General features: G+C 37.5%; 4 protein-coding genes across 4 annotated transcripts; 2 read left to right on the top strand and 2 right to left on the bottom strand.

The window, feature by feature from the left end:
- Nucleotides 1-1,662: 1,662 nt before the first annotated feature.
- Nucleotides 1,663-5,070, top strand: LOC112941325 (uncharacterized). Its single transcript, XM_026030558.2, has 2 exons — nucleotides 1,663-3,940; nucleotides 4,036-5,070. Exons 1-2 carry the CDS (start codon nucleotides 3,713-3,715, stop codon nucleotides 4,198-4,200), a joined length of 393 nt encoding a protein of 130 aa, XP_025886343.1. The 5' UTR covers nucleotides 1,663-3,712; the 3' UTR covers nucleotides 4,201-5,070.
- A 2,457-nt stretch (nucleotides 5,071-7,527) lies between these two features.
- LOC138346666 (uncharacterized) lies at nucleotides 7,528-7,872 on the bottom strand. Its single transcript, XM_069294759.1, has one exon. The coding sequence runs from the start codon at nucleotides 7,870-7,872 to the stop codon at nucleotides 7,528-7,530; it is 345 nt and encodes a 114-aa protein (XP_069150860.1).
- Nucleotides 7,873-8,052: 180 nt separating this feature from the next.
- On the bottom strand, nucleotides 8,053-9,543 carry LOC138346650 (uncharacterized). Its single transcript, XM_069294758.1, has 3 exons — nucleotides 9,336-9,543; nucleotides 8,572-9,105; nucleotides 8,053-8,519 (listed from the first exon to the last, which is right to left on the bottom strand). The coding sequence occupies exons 1-3, from the start codon at nucleotides 9,541-9,543 to the stop codon at nucleotides 8,053-8,055; spliced, it is 1,209 nt and encodes a 402-aa protein (XP_069150859.1).
- Nucleotides 9,544-16,401: 6,858 nt separating this feature from the next.
- LOC138346634 (uncharacterized) lies at nucleotides 16,402-17,236 on the top strand. Its single transcript, XM_069294757.1, has 2 exons — nucleotides 16,402-16,515; nucleotides 16,769-17,236. The coding sequence occupies exons 1-2, from the start codon at nucleotides 16,402-16,404 to the stop codon at nucleotides 17,234-17,236; spliced, it is 582 nt and encodes a 193-aa protein (XP_069150858.1).
- Nucleotides 17,237-17,541: the final 305 nt, after the last annotated feature.

The following is a 17,541-nucleotide window of genomic DNA, read 5'->3' as shown; positions in this document are numbered from 1 at the left end:
CCTTGTTGGTTTCGGATGCCTAGTCACCGTGACACGTGGCATGAGTTTGGGCTTCAAGGTGAAATGGACCTTGGATTTCAACTTTAATAAAATGAACTCATTTATTTGTAAAGCCCAAATTAATCATTCAGCCCAAATGAACATGGATTTAAATCAAATCTTGTATGAATTTGATACAATTACAATTTACGTGTCTACAAATGCCCCTTACTTCGAGACTTGTCGACATTTAGGCTTGCCGAAGTTGGCGACAAGACTCGAAGTATTCATGAATGTGTTTTCATTTTTTTTCGAGTCTTGTGGACGTTTAGGATTGCCGAATTTGACGACGAGAGTTGAAGTCTTCATGAATGCATTGTTGAGGCTTCAAGAGTATGTGTTTCTTGTCGTCGTACTATAACTAGACCACCACAAATGATTTCCTTGTACGTCGTACTATAACTAGACCACCACAAATGAGTTCCTTGTAGTGATATCAATCATTTTTTAAAAAAAACCTTCTTGCTCGATAACCACATGGACCCTCTATATCAATTTCAAATAAATAGGTCTAGTGGGTAGTAACATTTTTTCTGTCTGATCTTTCTTGTAAGGTGGGGAAAAAAAAAGATCAAGAAAATTGATTGGATTTTGTTACAAATAAAAAGAATATAAACTTTCCTTTATCTAAGTCAATGAAGATAATATTCTTTCCTTAACTCTTTGGTTTATCCTTCCATATTGGTATGACTTCGAAATGGAAATGAAATATTTTAATCCAAATCAGATTTTTAATTTTCAAATTCACCTAACTATGCCTTGTGGGAGAATTAGAAGTTATTCACAAGAATCCCCATATAATCCCTTCCAATGCATAAAGAATTTCATCATACAAAAATTCAAAATGCTACAAGCAAGTTAGGCGAGTGTATTGAACTCTTAAAGTGCGACGTCTTTCTTTCAAATCGATAGACGTAACTTTCCTCATATCTCGAAAGAAACTTCAAGCAAGGTGTTCTTGCTACTTTCTCAGGTAAAATAGGATTTTTTTGGCAGTAACCCGTTTTTATGCTGCAGCTTTGCGCGCCTGTAGTTTAAAATCCATATCTAATTGTAGAAAAGTTGAAATTGCAACCCGTTTGATTTTTCCAAAACGAGAAACACGAGGCTATCTTTTAGAAAAAAGAGTGCAACCAAACTTTTAATCCATCGCTGCAGTTTTTATCTTCAATGTAAGACCTGCTTGAGATTGACAGATTTGCGAATCCGTAGTATAAAATTCATTTCTAATTGTAGAAAAATCAAAATTGCAAGCCATTTGATTTACTAGAAACATGGGGCTATAACGTAGAAATAAAATTGCAGCCAAACTTTCAATACATTGCTACAGTTTTTAACTTCAATGTTGGACCTGCTTGAGATTGACAGATTTGTGCATCCGTAGTAAAAAATTCATTTCTAATTGTAGAAATATCGAAACCGCAAGGCTTTTGATTTTTCCAAAACTAGAAACATGGCACTACGACATATAAAATATTTGTAGCCAAATTCTTTTTCAATTGCTACAGTTTTGATATTTAAGTTTGAATCCATTTCTGATGGTGAGATCTTTTTGTCTTTTGATTACTCCAATTGTGTTTTCGCCAACATAACCTTTTTGATTTTTTTTCAGAGCCTCAGTGCGCGATCTTGGTTTCCAGCAATGACAATGGACTTTAGTGATCAAGATGCACCGTACCCTTGCCTTGAAATCATTGAGAACAAGCAACATGCGCGCGCGCCAAAGTTCTCACTTTGAAAGTTCATCCTGCGGTGATTGGCGCCTTCCCACTCATTAGGAAGATGCTGGATACGTCTCATCATCTCCCGGAGTGGTTGTCAACAGAAACGAAGGATGTTACGGACAATTTCTCCGGCAAGGTCACAACTGAAAAAGTTCTCCTTTTGAGGTCTTCTAATCATTAAAATGTTGTTGTTGCTGTCCCTCGTCGCGATGAACATCTTAGCAGTTGGCGTGTTCCTTCTTCTGGGTTTGGTGAGGTCCGCTATACGTCTGGCTATTGAGAGTGGGTAGAGGATGTGATTGCTCGCTCCAAGGAAACTCTATATAACATCAAAACTTATGATGCTATCTTTGCTTCGATGTTCACATACGATCACAACGAAAATGTTCTCCAGGCCTTCTGCGAGAACTGGCGTCCATCCACTAATACGGTCTCTACCTTCATCGGAGAGTTGTCTATTTCTTTATGGGATTTAAGAACCATTGGAGGTCTTCTTGTTCATGGTTCCTTTTATGAGGAAGTTGTACCCTCGGCTAAGGAGTTGACACATGTAGATGATCAAGGGAAGTATTTTCTCCCAAGAAGTAGTTCCTTCTTGTTTTCAGCATTCTATTGACTTACCAAAAGTGCCATCGATGAAGTCTCTTTTCGAGAACGGACAAAGTTTTGGTTTAGGGGGCCAAAAAAATATGTCGAGCCTTCACCAAAAACATCTAAGAATCGTACAAAACCAAGGATGAATCATGATACTTCTGGAAATATTGACATGAGCTTTTTGCCTCGAACAAAAAAGGAGAATGCTCCTTTTGTCGAGCTAGGCGTAGAAAAATCATTCAGAGATGAGACTTATATGGAAGCTTTTCTCGTATGTTGGCTTTGTAAGTTTGTTCTTCCTAGCAAGAAATCCAACTGTATTCGTGCTAGTGTCTTAAAAGTCGCAAGCTTGATGGCTCATGGAGAAATATTTTCTTTGGCAGTGCCGGTCCTAGCAAGCATCTATCGCGGACTTAAGGATATATCTACTTCTTCAATCTTAGGTGCTTGTGATACATTACTTCCCCTCCATTATATATATGGGTGGACAGATGAGTATTTTGAGACCTACTTCCATGTTACTCGTCCTCAACGAGGTGTGCGAATTTGGCAGATTTCTGGAGAAAGGATGGGAAAATATTTTGACCTTTTTGATGCTCTCAAGTTATTTCAATAAGTGAATGTGCATGACCTCCACAATCTAGCCATGCTACAAGGAAAGGAGTTGCATATTGATGATAGTGGAAAATTGTCCACTTCCTGGAGCGATTTTTTTATAGCCCTCCGTTCAAGTTTTGTCACTTTGAGGTTCGATAATGAATTTGATTGTAGATCCTTATATCCCTCACCGATTTAGTCGTCAATTTGGATATTTTCAAGATTTTCCTGGCGCCCTCATAGAGCACCATTATGATGGTTCACTACTAGCTTTGGTTCAACCATGGGATTCATGTGTTCATCTTGGAAGCTCTTCGAAGATCATCATACCAATGCGTCCATCCAATAAGGGCTCTTTAATGACTCGTGAGTATTCAGATTGATGGCCATCCCATTGAGAGACTCTGCTAAGACGAAGTACTCACATAATTTTGAGAAGCCCGAAAAGAGATGATGTTTCTTTATCAACCAAAGGAGAACAACTTCAAGAAAAGCTATCTCAGCCTTTAAAGTCCAAGGCGACACCAAACATTCCTCCGCAATCTGTTAGAGTTGTTTCCAAGTCTAAAAGTTTGAAGAGCAAGACAACAAATGTTGGTAAAGAAGGTGAGGATCCTTTACAGACTCCCAAGGCTGTCAACCTCGCTGATAAAAAGGTGATCAAGGTAACTCTCAAGAGGAAGAAACCTTCCAGCTCATCGAACGAAGGTGTTGTAAAGTCACTTGGCATTGCACCGTCTTATAGTAACACGTCAAAAATGTCTATTTCACTCCAGGAGATCGACATTTGCATTAGTGCAGCCTCTAGCTCCAATGAGAGCAATGTTAGCCAAGAGCTACATTGGAAGCGTTTGAAGAAAAAGCCTAAGGACTTGAACACTCAACAATGCGAGTTCGCTGAATCGGATTCCATTTGTATTGACACTGCGATCTTTGAAGATGGTGCTGCTGGTTCTACAATGCCCTTGAAAGAATTGGCACAACAGGTAAAAATCACCTTTCAAAAATTTCTCTAAACTTACTTGCACCCTTTTTTTTTAATTATTGAATATTAATTCAGTTTTTTTCTTTAAATATCCAGTTGGGTCTTGGGGACATCCCTAGCGATGTAGATGTATTTGAAGATTGTATCACCAGCTCGACTTTTCTCTATGTGGCGAAGAGTTCTCACCCCCCACTTGTTGAAGTTAAGAATCAAGCCGCGAATGAGATCCAACCGACAAAGCCAATGGTCCTTTTTTTCTGAAAATGTTGAAACTTTTCAAAACATCTCAACTAATGTGGAGGTTGTTGAAACTTCTCAAATTGTATGTCCAAATGTTTCCAAGGATTTGGTTTTCCCTTTGTTGGCAACTGCCTATAATTTTGAATCACCAAAGATTATTCCTGGCTTCAAATTGTCTTATGTTTCTGGAATGTGGCGCACCTTATGTGAGTGTATCACTCAATTCTTTTTTGAATCTTCAGAGAACCACAAAGATTTGGAGATAGGTTTTGCCTTGATACTGAACGGTCTTCGACAAGTTGACTTTATCAACCTTAATCCTTTAGAGGTTCTCCTTGAAGATTTTCTCAAGAAACATAGAGATTATGATGTTGCAAGGCAGTCCACTTCTCAAAAGATAAGAAGGGATTCTCATCAAGAGTTGCTTTCTGCTGCCCAACAAGGTCTTAATACCGCAAATGAGGAGAGAATCAATATGGAAAAACACTTGGAAGGGCTTCAAAAAGTCTTTGCAAGAGCTGAAAAAGAGTTGAAAGTATGGACTTCAAAGAAGAAGAAAACCATCTCGCTTATTGAGGATCATCAAAAGAGGTTATCTCAAAATCAAAAGATTATCACTAACCGTGAAGATGAAATTCATGCCATTGAGAAAATCGTTCCCTTGCCGGAAATAGAAATAAAAGAACTAGATAAGCTAAAGAAAGATGCTGAGACAAGTCTTCACCAAATCCTTAGACATAAGTTTATTTCTTAGTCTTTTATCCCGCATAATGTCGTTCTTTCTCAATTTCTTGTTCTATTGTGTGATTTTTTTGTCTTGTTTTTTTTTTTGAAACATTGTTCTGATGTAGTGACCTTCTTGAATGAATAAAAGTGTTGGGTTTTTCTCTTCTTCTCAAGTGCGTTCTTTCAGTTCTCTAGTTTGAGTGTTTGTCGTGTACTATGTAACTTACTCCAGATGCCGGACTACTTTCTCCCAAAATTTCAGCTTTGAGTTCTTATTTTAAAATTCTGTAACTCGTAGTAGGAGCACTCAAACAAAGAATGCAGCATTTCATTAGAAATATAACTTATACAAATATAATATATGTGAAATTCATGACTGAAAGATTTCCGGGCTAGTACGCCTACTATTCCATAGTTAGCTCGAATGTTGCCTTAATAGACTTTTCAGCTTATAGCACCTACGGTAGAAAACCAATAACTCGATGTGGGGGCATCAAAATAATGTGATTTTTCTTTAATTGGAAGCATAACTCATAGAAATATAACTCATGTAAAAATCACGGCCAAAATCCTTCAAGATTAGTACATATGTATTTTCAAAGTTGGCTACAGTTCGGTCTCGCTCAACTTTTCAGCTTTTAGCAACTTCGGGAGAAAATTAATATCTCGGCGTAGGAGCCTCAAAATGATGCGATACTTGATCCGTTGGAAGCGTAACTCAATAGAAATATAACTCATGTAAAAATCACGGCCAAAATCCTTCGAGATTAGTACATATGTATTTTCAAAGTTGGCTACAGTTTTGTCTTACTCAACTTTTCAGCTTTTAGCAACTTCGGGAGAAAATCAATATCTCGGCGTAGGAGCCTCGAAATGATGCGATTCTTGCTCTGTTGGAAGTACAACTCATAGATGTACATCATATGTAAAAATCATGGCCAATAGCTTTCCAGATTAGCATAGATGTAGTCAGCCTGAATTCTGAAACTATGAGCTTCTTATTTCACTGTGACGAAACTTCTAATGTTCATCTTGATTGGCTAAATCCAAATACATTGTTTATCATTTTATCAGTAATGATGTTGCATTTGAGTCTGTGAACGACAGTCCTGAAAACTTAGTGAAAGATAATTCTGTTGTCGAAGAAGTCCAAACTTTGGAAATGATGTCGTCTCCAACTAATAGAAATGATGGAGATAATGCTGGAGCATATCAGATACTGAGAATTCCTCACTTGCACCGAGTCTGCTTGCTGCTGATAGGACTATGCATCTAGTAGCAGTTCATGCTGATCAAGTCTCAAGTAAGAAATGTGCAACACACCATGTTGTCCAGGAGAAGTATTTCTCTCAAAATTGACCCACAAAAGTCGATGTCACGGGAGACTCTTGTCTTTCATACATGAGCAGCTTTAGCATAAGTTCATCTTATAGCAAGAAAGACCTTCTTATGGAAGTTTCACTTCATATAAAGGATTTCTGTCATGTATGCAAGTGGAGAAGAAGAAGTCATCACCCCTGTAAGGCTCTCTAGAAGAATTAGAAGACATGCCATTTCTCCCTGAAGATTCCGATGTGTTGAATGCCTTGAATCGGACCCGCTACAAACAGAAAGGACGGGGGTCTCGCTGATTCTGTATGTTGGGCCCAAGCCTGTTAGGGCGTAGCTTAGCACTATATATATAGACGCTATGACAAACCCTATTTTGTAATTCTGTTTTTTCCTCTCCATAATAAAACTGCTCCCTCTCTTCCCGTGGACGTAGCCAATTTATTGGTGAACCACGTAAATCTGTTGTCTTGTTTTTCGCGTTTATATTTTCTCGTATTATCTCAAATTCCGCACAACACGATGTCATGTCACTCTTGCATTGACAACTGAAAGAAAAATTGTCTCTTGACCTTGGAGTGTTCGTACCATGATCTCTGCGGGTTTACCATTTCAACATAGAGCTTTGATCCTAAAGGGTATCCAGTTTTAATGTTATAGGTAAAGATGCCTCTAATTTTGAGTAACTTACTGAAGCATCAGTGAATTACAAAAAACTATCTCCATCATAAAAAAAAACTCTAGTAGAATTGCAAGTCGCTTGATCCAATGCTAAGGAACTCCTTGGCGAGCTTCTTTTCTTTTTTCTTTACTCATTTGACTGAGCTTAGAGTGATTACTCCAAGCGCCTACGTACCTCGGTGAAGAGGATCAAGTCATATCGTAGTTTAAGATGATGAGTTTTTTTTCTTTTTTTTGCTTCTTTTTTTGGGTCGTACAACTTATACTCTTGCGGGCCAGGATTAACATGATGTTTATACACCTTAAGGAGTGTAGACGACTTTTATGGGAAGTATTGCTTCAAAAACTTGGCATTGATGGGACCAACTCTCACACCGTCTTGGTCTAAAATATTGTAAGCGCCACTTGAATATGCTTCCTTCACAACATACGGTTCGTCCCATTTTGATGTGAATTTGTCCCCGATGCGTTTGTTTAGGATTATGGGTCTCCGAACTTCTAAGACCAAGTCTCCCACTTGAAATGATCGAGGTCGCACTTTCTTATTGAATTCTCTTGCAAGTCGAGCTTGATAACAATCCAATTTTTGTTGCGCTTCCAATCTCTTTTCATTCAATGCTCTAACTCTGCTAGACGAAGTTGGGCGTTGCTTTCAGTTGTAAGTCCTTCTTGGACTGCTATTCGCAATGATGGAATTTGCTTCTCCAATGGAAGGACTGCTTCTACGCCATACACCAACGAAAACGGCGTCGCTTGCGTAGCCGTTCTAAAGGTTGTACGATATGCCCAAAAAGCTTCACCAATTCTCTCATGCCAGTCTCTTTTATTCTTTGCAACTACTTTCTTCAATAGGTTACCAAGTGTTTTGTTATAAGCTTCAGCAAGACCATTGGCAGGTGCATTGTACATTGAAGATTTATGTTGCTTAAAACTGAACTGCTCACACAAACTACTCATAAGCTTATTGTTGAATGGCGTTCCATTATCAGTGACTATACATCATGGTATGCCATAAATAAAAATTATGTTTGATTTGATAAAATCAACAACATTTTTCTTCTTTACCTCTTTTAATGATACAACTTCAGCCCATCTAGAGAAATAGTTAGTGGCAGCCAAGATATACATTTGTCCTTTTCATGATTTTGGAAGAGGTCCAACAACATCAAGTCCCCATGCATCGAAGGGCCACGAGGCTATAGTCAGATGTAGAGCCTCTGGAGATTGATGAATGTATTTAGCATGGAATTGACACGCTTGACACTTTTTGGCATGCTCTAAGCAGTTCATTGCCATTGTCGGCCAATAGTAGCCCATTCTCTTGATGCGAAAATGAAGTTTAGACCCTGATTGGCGAGCTCCACATGTGCCAGAATGTGCCTTTTCCATTGTTTGTTGAGCTTCTTCTTTTTCAAGACACCGCAAGAATAGTCCCTCAACAGAACGAAGAAATAGTATTTCATCATGAAAGATGAATCGTGGTGCCCTTCTCTTAATGTCTGCACTTACTCGTGGATCCTCATGCAGCCTTCCATGTTCAAGATACTCAATCAGTGGTTTCCTCCAATCTTCTTCTTCAGCCACCCGAATAGATATATGATGGCCTTCATCGATTTGAAGATCAAGACAACTAGGAACAACCCATCGATGACATACATGTACGTACCTTTTTTGTCTTATTTTCTCCAAGTGCCATTGTTGTAGCCAAGTTAGCCAAAGCATCTACCATACGGTTTTCTTCTCTTAGGACTTGATTTAAGAACACTCGATCAAACCTTTCAAGTAAGAAAGTAGCATACTGGTGATATGACAAAAAATCTTCTTTCTTCACCTCATAACTCCTCAAAAGTTGATTGATGATCAATAGTGAGTCACCGGATACATCCAATTGAGGATTCTTCATATCTGATGCCATTTCAAGGCCCACAATTAAAGCTTGGTATTCTGCAACATTGTTGGAACATGTTTCACCTAGAACAAAAGAGAATGGTAAGATTAGTCCTTCTGGAGATATCAACACCACTCCTGGCCCTGCTTTTTCTCGGCATGCAGATCCATCAACGAACATTGTCCAGGATGGTAGCTCTTTAGTAAAAAATGTGTCTTCATCAGGGAACTCATCTGAAGTTTCCCATTTTCCCGAAAGAGGATGATTAGCAAGGAGATTAGCAAGTGCTTGCCCCTTCACAGCTTTTTGAGGTGTGCATGGGATATCATATTGATTAAACAATATAGATCATCTTTCTAGACATCCTAAGAGAACTGGTCGAGTCATTACAAACTTCACGGGATCAGCCCGAGAAATTAGCTTGACGATGTAGGCTTCAAAATAATGCCTCAATTTCTTTATTTCATAAAACAATGCTAAGCATATCTTCTCGTAGGTGTATAATTCAACTCAGCCCCTATCAAAGTCTGACTCAAATAGTATAGTGCTTGTTCCTTCTTAGCTTCATTCTCTTGGACAAGAAGTGCCCCAAGTGATCGGTCTTGCGATGCAATGTATAGTATCAATAGCTTTCCAGGAGTTGGTGCCCCTAATACAGGTGAATTCAAGAAGTAGCTTTTGATGCTTTCAAAAGCATTTTGACATGATTGATCCCAGTGGAAATAAGCATCTTTCTTCATCAAATGATTGAAGGGTTGACATCGTCCAGCAAGGTTAGAAATGAACCTACGGATGAATGCCTAATTTCCTTGTAGACTGCGGAGGTCTCTCAAGTTCTTTGTATCAGGCATTTTTCGAATGGCATCAATCTTTGCAGGATCAACTTCAATTCCTCGGTGACGCACAATGAAGACAAGAAACTTTCCAGAGGTAACCCCAACTGCTCATTTGAGAGGATTCAACTTTAGGTCAAACTTCCTTAACCTTTTAAAAATAATTCGAAGGTCTTCAAGATGGTGTTTCCTTTGCTTCGTCTTTACCACTAAGTCATTGACGTAACATTCCACCCTCTTATGAATAATGTCATCAAATATGTTTTTGCATTGCACGTTGATAGGTGGCCCCAGCAAACTTTAGACCAAAGGGCATCACTTTGTAACAATAAATTCTTTTTGGAGTTCAAAATGCAGCGTATTCTTCATATTTTGGAGACATTCTGATTTGATTATATCCAAAAGAACCATCCATAAATGACATAGCTTCATGCCCAGTTGTAGCATCAACCATGAGCTCAATGATTGGTAGAGGGAAGTCATCTTTTGGATGCGCCTTGTTCAAATCTCGAAAATCAACACATACACGTATTTGACCATTCTTCTTCTTAACAGGCACAATATTTGAGATCCACAAAGGGTATTTATCTTCTTGAATTAACCCAGCTTCGATGAGCTTGTTGACCTCCGCTTCAATATGTGTGACCAACTCCGGATGAAACACTCGTTGTGACTGCTTTATAGGATGTGTTCCCTTTTTGATCCCCAAATGATGAATAGCTATGCTGGGACTAAGGCCTGGCATTTCTTTGTACGACCAAGCAAAAATATCCTTAAACTCAACCAATAACTTAAAGTATTTCCTCTCTTCTTCTGATGTAAGAAGTGTGCTAATGAAGATTGGACGTGGATCTTCTATAGTGCCTAGATTTTTTCCTTGAGGTCGTCTACGGTAGATTGTACGCCATCCTTCAATTGCGGGGGAGCCTCTTGGACATAATTATTTGCATCATCAACGTCTGGAACTTTTTCCACTGTTATATGATAGGATGATTATGTCAAGTTTGAATCTTCTACCTCGTTTCTCATGAAGACTTTGATGGATTTATCTTCCTCCTTATTGGTTTCTCCATGAAATTGGTTGGTGACAATAATTGTACTTCTTTTTGCCCTAAAAAAGCCATCAGTGGTGATCGACAATACAACCTTTCTATTTATACGTGATGGGAAAACACTATGAATATCTTTGTCGTCAATTATATCACTAGAATCTTGATTTTCATGCTCTAGCAATCTCTTTTCGGATAATGGCTTTCTTTTGGTTCCCAAGCAATGAAATACAGAGGTATTTGAGGTGGTGGAATATTCATCCACTTGTTTAGATGATCCTCTCTCGCCCTTGCAGCCCAGTTTTTCAAATGCAGAGACACGAGGTGTCAATCTCCCAATGTGTTCAAACACCGAAGTCCGTCGTGGTGTTTTACCCTCCTTAGCTTCCTCTGTCTTTTCTGTAGAGGTGTAGTAGGATGAAGTAACTTCTTTCCCCTTCTTAGACGAAATTCGAAGAGGCTCTGGCAAGCTGAATCCTAACCCAAACTTAGGAGTTGTGACATGATATCCTTACTTTCTTAACTGCATTTGAGACTTTATAATCCCGTGTATCTTTTCACCAATGAATTCACCCCTGAGTTCTTCTAATTTCGCTGGATTTGAGAAATCATAGCCCGATTTTTCAAACAATGTGAAGACCTTTTGATCAAAGTTCCCTTTTATCTTACCAACTTGGATATTGACTTTAGAGGGCTCCAAAGCGACACACGGGATTTGTGCGACTGGGACAGTCATTTTCTCTTTCAAATCTTGGAGGGTTATGTGACTAAGTTCCTTCCTCGGTGGCTGGACTTGTTGAGTGCATTCCTCTAGCAGTGATTGTCCCTTTTTTCGATGTTCACGTGGAATATACCAAAAATTGGTTGCTCATCATCCATTTTAGTCTGCACGTCTCCTTTAGATAGTGAAAGCTTGAGGGAAACCTCTTCCGTCCTCTTCTTAGACATCTTGATAGCAGCCCATTGAACTTTACTATCTTCGAAAGCAATTGAGTCGGCTTCTTCATATTTTTCCATATTTGATCTTCCAGAATCTAAGTAGAATTTTGCATCTGCAAAATATGACTCTGTCTCAGTGAAAGGATTGATGTCTGCATCAATTTTGACGACTTCACCATCTTTCATGTACTTCATGCATTGATGCAAAACAGATAGCACCACTCCATTTTCATGAACCCAAAGACGTCCGAACAACAAGTTGTATGATGTTTTGGCATCTATGACATGAATTAAAGTGTTTGATTTCACATTGCCAATAGATAATCCTACACGAATCTTCCCTGTGGATCGTTGTCCTCCTTGATTGAAACCTTGAATCGTCAGATTACTTTTGGAAAATTCATCAATAAAGATACCAAGTTTTTTCAGAACAACTTTTGGCATGATATTGACTCCCGAACCACCATCAATTAGTATGAAATTAAGATGTTGCTCTTGAATAGACCCTACAACAAACAAGGGTCTATTATGTAGCTTAGACCCTAACAACAAGTCATCATCTGTGAAGGATATTGCAGCACAACATGGGGCACTTTTTCATCACTTTGATGTTCTTGTGTTATTTGTTGGATTATGCTCACCTTTGTTTCCCTTTGTTTCGTCTATGCTGGAAATAACATGTGTTGCACCAATTTGACTACCACAAGAATTTTTTAGGAAAGAATTCATCCAATGTAATGGGCCTTCGAACCTTCTGCAATGAAGGACCATTGATCTTTCGAATAGTACAAGGCTTGACACTTTTTTATGGTTGTAGCTTATTCACATCGCTCCTTGTCGCTCTTGTCTTAGGAAGTCGTATCCAAAGAACTGCTTGATGTCTCTGCTTCTTACGAGTAACCCAAGTCCAACCATCAACTTCATTTTCCTTGTGGTTGTCTATCTCTAGTGAATCCTCGAGAGTTTTCCTTGGAACATCAACTTTAACAGGTGCTAAACTTCCAAATTGCAAAAAGGTGGCGTTTGGAACAGATGGTGACCTTGAGCACTTCTTTCGATTTGGTGCTACACTAGCATGATTTGCCTCCGCTGTTTCATCTTGGTTAATGACGATTTTTCCTTCACTTACCAACATCATGATTTTCTCCTTCAAGATAAAACATTTACTTGTCGAGTGTGAAACTTACAATATCTAGGATGATCAACCTTATTGATCTCTTCAGGCCTCTTAGACTCAAGAAGATAAATAACCTTCTTAGCCAGTAATTCCTCAAGAATCATAGAGTACATCTGAATCTAGAAATGGGTTGACCTTTGTCTCTAACTCTCTCAAGGTTGGGAGTCGCCTCTCCTCCCTTGGATATTGACTTGGGGCTTCTTCCTCTTTTAGTTTACTCTTGGTGGTGACCTTTACAGAAGTTGCTTCTACCGCCATAGATTTGTTAGTCTGGATCTTTGAGTTCATACCTTTGTTCAACTCCTTCTTTTTCTTCATTAAATTAGCAAAAGAAGATGTCTTCCCATTGCGTGCGATGCTCAACTCCATGTCATGCGCTCGTGTAGCAAGTTCTTCAAAAGTTCGCGGCTTAATTCCATATAGTATGTATAAAAGTCCCCAATGCATACCCTGAATGCACATTTCCACAGCAGATATTTCAGAATGACGATCTTTGCATTCTAGGCTCAACGATCTCCAACGATTGATATAATCCACCACAGGCTCGTCTTTTCTTTGCTTAGTCCCAGTAAACTCTATCATGCTTACAGTTCGGCAAGTACTGTAGAAACGATTAAGAAATTCCTTCTCAAGTTGCTCCCAACTATCAATGGACTCATGTTTCAGGTCAATATACCAGTCGAAGGCATTCCCTTTCAGCGAACGAACAAATTATTTTACCAAAAGGTCATCATGTGTTCCAGCATTGCTACAAGTTTCAACAAAATGGGAAATATGCTGTCTTGGGTTCCCTTTGCCATCAAAATGTTGTAGCGTTAGTGGTTGATAATTTGTTGGCATTGATAGACAATCAATCCGTCTGGTATATGGCTTGGAGTAATACAAGGAACTTTTTGGTGTCTGCGATATTGATTCTGATAGAGTTCGTTATCATGTCTTGCTACTGTTGGATAGATAGTGCAGCAACTGAAGCAGATTGTTTCTCCTTTTGAAACTTGGACTTTGCTAGAGATTCCTCAACGTCCTTATTTCGTTGATCAAAACCAGTTTGACAAGTGGGAACGTGACTTGACTCTCCAGGCGTAAAGGTCTCCAACTTGTTCATAAGTTGAGCAATATGAAGATTTTTGTCATCAACAGATTTCTTCAAGGCCTCAATGTTTGCTCCATCATTGCAAACTTCTCGTCCATGTCAGTTGAGTCAGCCATCAAAGCATTGACATTCATTGAAGTTGGAGAATCCATTGAATCTTCCGAATCACCAAAGTTGGAGCCAATTTGAGAAGAATCTCCGAAGAATACAAACACAAGATTTCCCCTAGGTGTTGCACTTACGACCATCGTATGAGAATTTTTGCTTTTCATCGCCTCCAAAGAAGTGAAGTATTCAGATCCATCTAGCCCATTATTTTTTAACTTACACCAAGTAATAGAGCCAACATGACTGAGACCAGCAGACACGACATCAGTAGACTCCTTGTTAGAAAAATTACAACTCTTTCTGAACATCATTGCAGTAGTAGCCTCTGTAGTTTCTGATTTGCAAGAGAAATAGATGAAGAACAGAATTGTTTCCACTAGGCGTGTCAAATATGTTTGCAATAAATTTTCTTAAGCGTGGAAAATTAACTGCAAGTAAAATAAATAAAAGAAAAATGTGATTTTATTAATGAATCGTTGTGAGTACAATTCTGTTGTTCTCTTAATTCTCTCTCCTAAGTTTATCCGTGGTTCGAGGGCCTTCAGTAGCGTATTTCTCGAATATAGGATGATGTATACCTCCTTGAGATGTTGTCAATCTCCGGGACGTCAGAAAGCGATTTGTCGTTGTAAGTTGATCTCCAGGAAGAACTCCGTTGATAACCCTTTCGAAGAACTATCGATGTTGATGTTGTAGTTTTCTCCAATTTGTTGAATGCTTGTTGAAGAGTTTTTTTACGATCCTCTTGAATGTCATGTTCATCCCCTATTTATAGTTGTAGAGGTGGATAAGGTTGCATATGATTGGCCAAAGAATGTCATTTTGACACTTGGCGTGCTGAAATTGGTTCTTGCACTTGAATGGGACTAACACCTCATTTGGACATGTGGCTTCACCTTGTTGGTTCAGATGCCTAGTCACCATGCCACGTGGCATGAGTTTGGGCTTCAAGGTGAAATGAACCTTGGATTTCAACTTTGATAAAATGAACTCATTTATTTGTAAAGCTCAAATTAATCATTCAGCCCAAATGAACATATTTAATTCAAATTTTGTATGAATTTGATCCAATTACAATTTATATGTCGACAATCTCTATCTTGGGTAGGCGATTCGAATGACAAGCGACTTGATTCTATAGAAACTAGACATCAAAGTCTATAACGTATCCAAAAATCAAAGTAAAATCCTCATGAATTGACGATAATTATTTTTTGAAGTTGGTGATCTAACTGATTTTTGACAACATTCATGAGTTCACTTCGCTACATCTTCGCCGAAAAGCCACCTATTGAGTTCCGTATTGATCTTCGGCGGAGAGTCACCTAATATATGATTCGATTATTTTATACTATTATTTGTTATTCATAATAAAATCAAACAAATAAAAAAAATATAATTATAATTTGAAAGAAATGAACATTTAAAATATATATATATATATATATATATATATATATATATATATATATATATATATATATATATATATATATATATATATATATATGGAGGGCCAAAGACTTCATCTTTTCAATTATAGAGAAGAATAACTAGTTTTATAAAAGACATAAAAAGTAAGAGAAGTGATATCATGAATTTTGAGTGAATAAAAGTTGAAATCTTAACCCATTTAGCTAATTCATATTTTACCCATATTTTTATGAGTTGAATATGAATATCAACTCATATTTTATTCATATAAAAAATCACTCACTCAATCAATTAAAATATAGACGAGTTACCAAAATATGAGTTTATTTCCCCAACACTAATTGTAACTGAGAAAAATTATATAAAGATTGAGGAAGAATCTTGAAAAAAAAGAAGAAGAATTGGAAAGAAAATGTTAAAATAAAACACCAATTTGATCATGATTTTATAGATAATTTACAGAGGAGTAAAATAACAAATTAAAAAAAAGCGATGAAAGAATATTGTTGGTGTTATAAAGTATTTATATTATATAGTGAATGTCTATCATGTGGAGTCCTTTTTAGGATATGGTTAAAGAGTTCTACTTGGAGACCAAGTTAGATTTCTCCTATGAATAGAGTGTTCCTCTTCATTGTAAATTCATTCATCAAGAGAAATAACTAGTGTTCTCTTCTTTTCTCTCTAGTTTCTTCTTCTTATTCTGTAGTTTTATAACACGTTATCAGCACGAGACTCTAATTTCTCAAAAGTGAAGTTTAGATTTGAAGAATTAATAAAGGTATTATTTATTCTTTTGTTTTTAATTTTAATAGTCAATCTTACAAAACTAGAGTTCATTGCCCTTCAAAGTTCGGGCAGGAACTACCTCTCATGGGTGTTGGATGTTGAAATCCACCTTGATGCAATGGCTCTTGGAGACACCATAACAGAAGAAGGCATCAAATCAAAACTGTCCACGAGCAATGATATTTTTGCATCATTATCTTGACGAGATTCTGAAAATCGAATATCTGACAGTTAAGGATCCACTTGTTTTGTGGAAAAACCTAAAAGAAAGATTTGACCACTTGAAGATGGTCATACATCCAAAGTCACGATATGATTGGATGCATCTAAGGCTATAGGACTTTAAGTCTATACATGAGTACAATTCTGCCATGTTCAGAATCACTTCTCAATTGAACATGTGGAGAAACGGTTAGTGAGATTGATATGATGAAAAAGACGTTCTCCACTTTTCATGCCTCGAATGTGCTCTTGCAGCAACAATATTGAGAGAAAGGTTTCAAAAAGAATTCTGAACTAATTTTTCATCTTCTTGTGGCCGAGCAAAATAATGATTTATTATTGAAAAATCGTGAGAATCGACCTACTGGGTCTGAACCACTTCCTGAAGTGAATGAGGCGTACGCCCACCATGCTAGGCATGGAAAAGGTCGCAGTCTTAATCGTGATCGTGGTCGTGGTCGTAATTATGGTCAAGAACGTAATTCTATTCCTGGCATTAATCATTCATCAAATAAAAAAGAAAAAAAAGATGAGAAACGTGAAGCAACTAGGGAAGGTTATTCTCGATGTGGTGGAAGAGGTCATTATGCATGTGATTGTCGTACTCCCAAACATTTGGTTGAGCTTTATCAAGAATCACTAAAGAAGAAAGAGAAAAATCCTAAGGCAAATTTTATCTCTGAAAATCAAGTTGACATCACGCACTTGGATGTAGCAGATTTCTTCGCACATCATGAAGGAAAAATAGATCACTTAATTGGTGATGGTTCTGTGAACATGGAAGAGTGATAATTTTTTTGGTAGTATTTATTAATAAATTTCATGTAATGATAGTTGTTTGCATGAGTATTAGTATTTTAAATTAGTTTAGTTGTTCATTAGCTTGTTCCTTAATTCTTAATTAAATAATATATATTTTTCATTGATTTATTTATATGATTCTAATATGATAGAGTTAGTCAAATACTAAACTTTATCACGTGTTTGTATTTTATTAGGTCTTTAACTTGGTCTAATGTTAAAAAACATAAATTCTGATATTAACTAGGATTTATCATGTGTTTGTATTATATTAGGTCTTTAATTTGATCTAA

Source organism: Solanum lycopersicum, chromosome 1 (assembly GCF_036512215.1).
Source record: "Solanum lycopersicum chromosome 1, SLM_r2.1".
Lineage (NCBI taxonomy): Eukaryota > Viridiplantae > Streptophyta > Magnoliopsida > Solanales > Solanaceae > Solanum > Solanum lycopersicum.
Note: the sequence above shows the minus strand (reverse complement) of the source record. Positions and strands in the feature narration are given on the sequence as shown.

Bases quoted from the DNA above. Each gene is read 5' to 3' on its own strand.
- LOC138346634 (XM_069294757.1), top strand. From the start codon at position 16,402: ATGATATTTTTGCATCATTATCTTGACGAGATTCTGAAAATCGAATAT. The intron at 16,516-16,768 runs GTCATACATCCA...CTTGTGGCCGAG, and splicing joins GATTTGACCACTTGAAGATG to CAAAATAATGATTTATTATT.
- LOC112941325 (XM_026030558.2), top strand. From the start codon at position 3,713: ATGTCTATTTCACTCCAGGAGATCGACATTTGCATTAGTGCAGCCTCT. The intron at 3,941-4,035 runs GTAAAAATCACC...TTAAATATCCAG, and splicing joins TGAAAGAATTGGCACAACAG to TTGGGTCTTGGGGACATCCC.
- LOC138346666 (XM_069294759.1), bottom strand. From the start codon at position 7,872: ATGAGTAGTTTGTGTGAGCAGTTCAGTTTTAAGCAACATAAATCTTCA.
- LOC138346650 (XM_069294758.1), bottom strand. From the start codon at position 9,543: ATGAAGAAAGATGCTTATTTCCACTGGGATCAATCATGTCAAAATGCT. The intron at 9,106-9,335 runs GTCAGACTTTGA...CACCTCAAAAAG, and splicing joins ACAAGCACTATACTATTTGA to CTGTGAAGGGGCAAGCACTT. The intron at 8,520-8,571 runs GTATGTCATCGA...AAATCGATGAAG, and splicing joins GACAAAAAAGGTACGTACAT to GCCATCATATATCTATTCGG.